This window comes from Palaemon carinicauda, chromosome 43 (genome assembly GCF_036898095.1).
Source record: "Palaemon carinicauda isolate YSFRI2023 chromosome 43, ASM3689809v2, whole genome shotgun sequence".
Classification (NCBI taxonomy): Eukaryota; Metazoa; Arthropoda; class Malacostraca; order Decapoda; family Palaemonidae; genus Palaemon; species Palaemon carinicauda.
This window is the reverse complement of record NC_090767.1, coordinates 59,175,866-59,182,995: the sequence shown is the minus strand read 5'-3', so window position 1 is coordinate 59,182,995 and position 7,130 is coordinate 59,175,866. Positions and strand designations below refer to the sequence as shown.

Here is a 7,130-nt window from a genome sequence, read left to right as displayed (position 1 = left end):
CTCAAGAGGGATAATATACTTTTCAATATCACTTCACAAACTCAAGAGGGATAACATACTTTTCAATATCACTTCACAAACTCAAGAGGGATAACATACTTTTCAATTTCACTTCACAAACTCAAGAGGGATAATATACTTTTCAATATCACTTCACAAACTCAAGAGGGATAACATACTTTTCAATTTCACTTCACAAACTCAAGAGGGATAATATACTTTTCAATTTCACTTCCCAAACTCAAGAGGGATAACATACTTTTCAATTTCACTTCACAAACTCAAGAGGGATAATATACTTTTCAATTTCACTTCACAAACTCAAGAGGGATAATATACTTTTCAATTTCACTTCCCAAACTCAAGAGGGATAATATACTTTTCAATTTCACCTCACAAACTCAAGAGGGAGAATATACTTTTCAATTTCACTTCACAAACTCAAGAGGGATAACATACTTTTCAATATCACTTCACAAACTCAAGAGGGATAACATACTTTTCAATATCACTTCACAAACTCAAGAGGGATAACATACTTTTCAATATCACTTCACAAACTCAAGAGGGATAACATACTTTTCAATTTCACTTCCCAAACTCAAGAGGGATAATATACTTTTCAATATCACTTCACAAACTCAAGAGGGATAACATACTTTTCAATTTCACTTCACAAACTCAAGAGGGATAATATACTTTTCAATTTCACTTCACAAACTCAAGAGGGAGAATATACTTTTCAATTTCACTTCACAAACTCAAGAGGGATAACATACTTTTCAATATCACTTCACAAACTCAAGAGGGATAACATACTTTTCAATTTCACTTCACAAACTCAAGAGGGATAATATACTTTTCAATTTCACTTCACAAACTCAAGAGGGATAATATACTTTTCAATATCACTTCACAAACTCAAGAGGGATAACATACTTTTCAATATCACTTCACAAACTCAAGAGGGATAACATACTTTTCAATTTCACTTCACAAACTCAAGAGGGATAATATACTTTTCAATATCACTTCACAAACTCAAGAGGGATAATATACTTTTCAATTTCACTTCACAAACTCAAGAGGGATAATATACTTTTCAATTTCACCTCACAAACTCAAGAGGGAGAATATACTTTTCAATTTCACTTCACAAACTCAAGAGGGATGATATACTATTCAATTTCACTTCACAAACTCAAGAGGGATAACATACTTTTCAATTTCACTTCACAAACTCAAGAGGGATAATATACTTTTCAATATCACTTCACAAACTCAAGAGGGATAACATACTTTTCAATATCACTTCACAAACTCAAGAGGGATAACATACTTTTCAATTTCACTTCACAAACTCAAGAGGGATAATATACTTTTCAATTTCACTTCACAAACTCAAGAGGGATAATATACTTTTCAATTTCACTTCACAAACTCAAGAGGGATAATATACTTTTCAGTTTCACTTCACAAACTCAAGAGGGATAATATACTTTTCAGTTTCACTTCACAAACTCAAGAGGGATAACATACTTTTCAATTTCACTTCACAAACTCAAGAGGGATAATATACTTTTCAATTTCACTTCACAAACTCAAGAGGGATAATATACTTTTCAATTTCACTTCACAAACTCAAGAGGGATAATATACTTTTCAGTTTCACTTCACAAACTCAAGAGGGATAACATACTTTTCAATTTCACTTCACAAACTCAAGAGGGATAATATACTTTTCAATATCACTTCACAAACTCAAGAGGGATAACATACTTTTCAATATCACTTCACAAACTCAAGAGGGATAACATACTTTTCAATTTCACTTCACAAACTCAAGAGGGATAATATACTTTTCAATTTCACTTCCCAAACTCAAGAGGGATAATATACTTTTCAATTTCACTTCACAAACTCAAGAGGGATAATATACTTTTCAATTTCACTTCACAAACTCAAGAGGGATCATATACTTTTCAATTTCACTTCACAAACTCAAGAGGGATAATATACTTTTCAATTTCACTTCACAAACTCAAGAGGGATAATATAGTTGCATTAATTCATTTAAGGAGAATTCAAGTGCTTTGATTTGCAGTTTCAGTTCTGTATAGTAATGGTTAATTCATCTTTCCTTAATCTGATCTACCAATTAATGATATTGAAACGAACTTTTAAGTTTTATATCTAATTTGTTATGATGTCTATTCATTCAATCATATCATTGTCTCTAATTGCATTGCCTTTTATCAATTGCAGTTTGCCTCCAGAAGAAGCAAAGTTTCTCGTCTTCCGAGTCTGAATAAATGAAGAGGATTCAACTGGTGTAATTCAATGTCATTCGTGGATGAAGACTCGTCTTTGTTGTCAATGGTGGAACTCACCGAGGTGTTAAATTATTTTCTTATTTCTTCGGAACTTCCCAAATAACTTCAATTTATAGCATTACATTTTTGGTATTGTGTCTATTAAAGTAATTTTTTTTATATATCATTTCGTCTATTTGTTTGTTTGTGTGTTCTTAGAGACCAGTACAGATTTGTAAAGTGTACAGTAGTTAAATATTTTTACCAGTAAGACACTGTTACGAAGAGAAAGATGTCATAAACGGCTTTTGAATCATCTTCAGAATCTGGGACAAACATAATGGAGGAAGATCCATTAACGCAGTCTACGTTCGGACGTGGAACAGATGATAGATCGACGTCCCTCGAACCGATCGCGGGATTCGAGTCGGAGGCAAAATCGAGTGAAGTTGAATCATCGGAGAGCGAAGTCCTCGTCAACGGAGCGACACTCCACGGGGAGGAAGATCCGAGAGACGCCCGAGAGGAAATCCCCGCCAAGAGGAAGCCGTACGTGTGTAGGTACTGCCAAGAAGCGTTCGGAGACAGGTACTCCCTCAAGCTGCACGCCGCCAAGCACGCCGGGGAGAAACGCTTCCGTTGCCACGAATGCGGCAAGGCATTCCCCCGCCGGCACGACCTGACGAATCACATCAGGACCCACACGGGGGAGAAACCCTTCGCCTGTAGCCAATGCGGCTCGGCCTTCGCCGTCAAGTGCCACCTAGTGAACCACATGCAAATCCACTTTTCGGAGAAGCTATTTGGGTGCGAACATTGCGGCAAGTCCTTCCCGTTGAAGGACTACCTCAACAGGCACATGAAGTCTCACGCAGGGTTGAAGCTCCGGTGCGACAAGTGCGGAGAGGAATTCGCGGGCAGGGCCGGCTACAGGAAGCACCTGAAGTTGCACGGGGGGGAACGTCCCTTCAGCTGTGACAAGTGCGGGAAGACGTTCTCTCGAAAGGGCCACGTCGCCATGCACGCGAGGTTCGTCCACGCGGAGGAAGAACCCTCTGTCTGCCAGGAATGCGGCAAGGCCTTCGCTCGGTCGAGCGAGATGAAGCGGCACATGAAGACCCACTCCGGAGAGAAACCCTTCTCGTGCAATGACTGCGGGAAACGGTTCGCCCGCAAGTCCGATCTCGTCAGGCACGTCAGGATCCACACGGGAGAGAAGCCTTACGAGTGCGGGGTCTGCGGGAGGAGGTTCGCAGACAGGGGTAACGTCGCCACTCACAATAGGAGGTTTCACACCGTGGAGACGTCGTGATGGAGGGGGAGCGTGTCCTTATTCAGAGGGGATGTCTCTCGGAGCTCGTCTGAAATTTCTCTCCGAGGGAGGAAAGTGTTCCCGAGGAGACGATGATTGGGAACATTGGGAACAAGAAATAAAGAGGAGAAAAAGAGGAAGAATAATAATCTTGTAATCTCTTTTCAAAGAGAAGCATATACAGTATGAAGCCAAGGGGTGAAAGAAGGGCGCAAAGGCCCTGAGCTGATGCCTACAGTAGAAGTGCGCCGATGGAGCTAACCCCCTTGCGGGACTTCCTCGGGGAGGGGAATACTTGCTTGTACATGCTGAAGAAGAGCCTCCGGTCCTTTTCCACTCTTCCATTCAAATCACAGACTTGAAGACTTGAAAGGACTGGTTTAATTGCGATAGTTTTCATTGTCTTAAGAAGTCAAGCGGATTGTATTATTGGTTCTGTGTACCAGAATGTTCCTTTTATTAATCTAATTTACCAATTTGAAATATCGTATGAAACTTATTAATTTATTTCTATGCGTAATACAGAACTTCCGCCTTTAATAGGTGCTTGACTTTGGTGAAGCTTAAAAGACTGTTAGGCTTTTAATGAGGTGAACACAGGGGGGGGGGGGGGGGCAAGGTTTTTGGTTGATTCTAAATGACCAGGCAAGGTTTTTTGTTGATTCTAAATAACCTGGAAGGTTTTTTGTTGATTCTAAATGACCAGGCAAGGTTTTTTGTTGATTCTAAAAGACCAGGCAAGGTTTTTTGTTGATTCTAAATGACCAGGCAAGGTTTTATGTTGATTCTAAATGACCTGGCAAGGTTTTTTGTTTATTCTAAAAGACCAGACAAGATATTTCTGTTGATTCAAAATGACCAGGAAAGGTTTTTTGTTGATTCTAAATGACCAAGCAAGGTTTTTTGTTGATTCTAAATGACCAGGCAAGGTTTTTTGTTGATTCTAAATGACCTGGCAAGGTTTTTTTGTTGATTCTAAATGACCTGGCAAGGTTTTTTGTTGATTCTAAATGACCTGGCAAGGTTTTTTGTTGATTCTAAATGACCTGGCAAGGTTTTTTTGTTGATTCTAAATGACCTGGCAAGGTTTTTCGTTAATTCTAAAAGACCTGGCAAGGTTTTTTGTTGATTCTAAATGACCTGGCAAGGTTTTTCGTTGATTCTAAATGACCTAGCGAAGTTTTTTGTTGATTCTAAATGACCTGGCAAGGTTTTTTGTTGATTCTAAATGACCTGGCAAGGATTTTGTTGATTCTAAATGACCTGGCAAGGTTTTTTGTTGATTCTAAATGACCTGGTTCCCCTACTACTATCGTATCACAACCGCGCCAACTCCCTCTGGCGGTCATTCCTTTCGCTTCGCTCAAAATCCGTTCTTTGGAACCCATCAAGTTAAGTTAAGGATGTTCTGTAATTTGTAGCTAAAACCCGGAACCCATCGGTCGAAACGACACTATCCTTCCGAGACATCTCTGTGCACAAGACGCGATGCTTTGGTTTTCTCTGACGGTCCTGCGGGACTATCTTAGTTCCGAGTGCCTTAGACTCTTCAGGAGCAATGGAAGGAACAAGAAAAACCATTCAAGAACACCGTTTGTTTCTTGCTTTTCGAGACGATCGAGCGTTCGCTCGCATCCTCCAATATGGCCGGGCTTTGATAGGCAGACGAGTGGGACTGCCTCCCTTCGCCGGGCTTTGATAGGCAGACGAGTGGGACTGAATCCCTTCGCCGGGCTTTGATAGGCAGACGAGTGGGACTGCCTCCCTTCGCCGGGCTTTGATAGGCAGACGAGTGGGACTGCCTCCCTTCGCCGGGCTTTGATAGGCAGACGAGTGGGGACTGCCTCCCTTCGTCATCCTTTCATTTCCTCACTAAGAGCCGCCACAGCTCGCACTGAAGTCATCTCCTATTTTGAAGAACTCTAGAGTTTGTGTTGCTTGAAATAATGCAAATTATTTTTAGAACAATTTATTGTTATGTAAGAAATTCCAGCAATATTCTGTCCATGCATAGATGATACAATTCTTATCATACTGTATTTTCCATACAGAAAACTGTGATAAATATACTATTTATATATTTTTTGAAAAATATATTTAATAAAAAAAAAATACTCTTCTTTACCCTAATTATACTCAAACTATTGAAATGCAATTATATTTATATAACCCAAATACGAGAATATGTTTCACAACTGAATAAGGTTTTCCGACACTTCAGGAGATTACGAAAATCGTCATCAAATTATCCAACATAATGGAAGACAGTCCTCTATCAGGCAGTCCTAAAATCAAGTGGCTTCTTTTAACAGTCAGAAGACGGTCACATAACCCTTTTACCCCCAGGCTATTTGGAACTTTCCAACCCTTAACCCCCAGGGGTTATTTTTTTCACAGCACATTTTGCAGTATATTTTTTTTTAAATTGCTCTAACAGCCTTAATTTTCGTCATAGAGAGTTCAGGTTGGTCTCATTCTCTTGAGAAATGCCTGAATTTTCTCAAAAAATTATCAAAAATATGAAAAAAAAAATTTAAATAGCATTTTTTTGCAAGAACGTACCGGTACTTCCATGGGGGTGAAGGGATGAGTTTTGTGAAACGTACCAGTACATCCTTTGGGGGTAAAAGGGTTAACAGTCACAAGACGGTCACTTAATCATCTAGTCTCTGCGTATACGTCAGGCAGTGGCAGAACTATTGGGGGTGTAGGAGGTGCAACGCAGTTGGCTCCCATCATAATGTCCTATTGGATTGATACATACATACATACATATACCAAGGCACTTCCCCCAATTTTGGGGGGTAGCCGACATCAACAAATGAAACAAAACAAAAAAGGGGACCTCTACTCTCTACGTTCCTCCCAGCCTAACAAGGGACTCAACCGAGTTCAGCTGGTACTGCTAGGGTGCCACAGCCCCCAACCCTCCCACATTATCCACCACAGATGAAGCTTCATAATGCTGAGTAATTCTAAGTAAAAAGCTACTGTTTTAGGTCGGAATTTGGGGTCGTAAGAAATGATACGTACATAGAGGAGTAAAAAATTTCCTACTTAACAACTTTGAATAGATCAATGAATAAAATATTAAGTGTAAAATAATATTTTCATAATGAAATAAATTTTTGAACATACTTACCCGCTGGTTATATAAAAATGACGTCAGGGACTACAGCCATTTTTATATAACCAGCGGGTAAGTTTAATGTTTAAAAACATGTATTAAAGACAATGCTCATGTGCAAATGAAATCCCCTACTGCTGCTACCTCCGCGGTCATTGGATTGATATGTTGATATATATACCTCCGGCAACGAAGTTGGAGTGGAGGTTATGTTTTCGCCCGATGTTTGTCCCTTTGTCTGTTTATGAACAACTTCCTGGCCACAATTTAACACATAGAGTAGTGAAAATGTTAGATAATGTTGAAAATGTTAGATTATCTGTTAGATAATATCAAAGGTTTTCTGTGTAAAGAATAGCCGTACCCAAAAACACATAAA

General features: G+C 39.4%; 1 protein-coding gene across 1 annotated transcript; it reads left to right on the top strand.

Moving 5' to 3' along the window:
- The first annotated feature begins 2,251 nt into the window (after positions 1–2,251).
- Positions 2,252–4,227, top strand: LOC137633665 (zinc finger protein OZF-like). The gene is made up of 2 exons (XM_068365916.1): positions 2,252–2,394; positions 2,636–4,227. The coding sequence occupies exon 2, from the start codon at positions 2,653–2,655 to the stop codon at positions 3,622–3,624; it is 972 nt and encodes a 323-aa protein (XP_068222017.1). The 5' UTR covers positions 2,252–2,394; positions 2,636–2,652; the 3' UTR covers positions 3,625–4,227.
- The last annotated feature ends 2,903 nt before the right edge of the window (positions 4,228–7,130 follow it).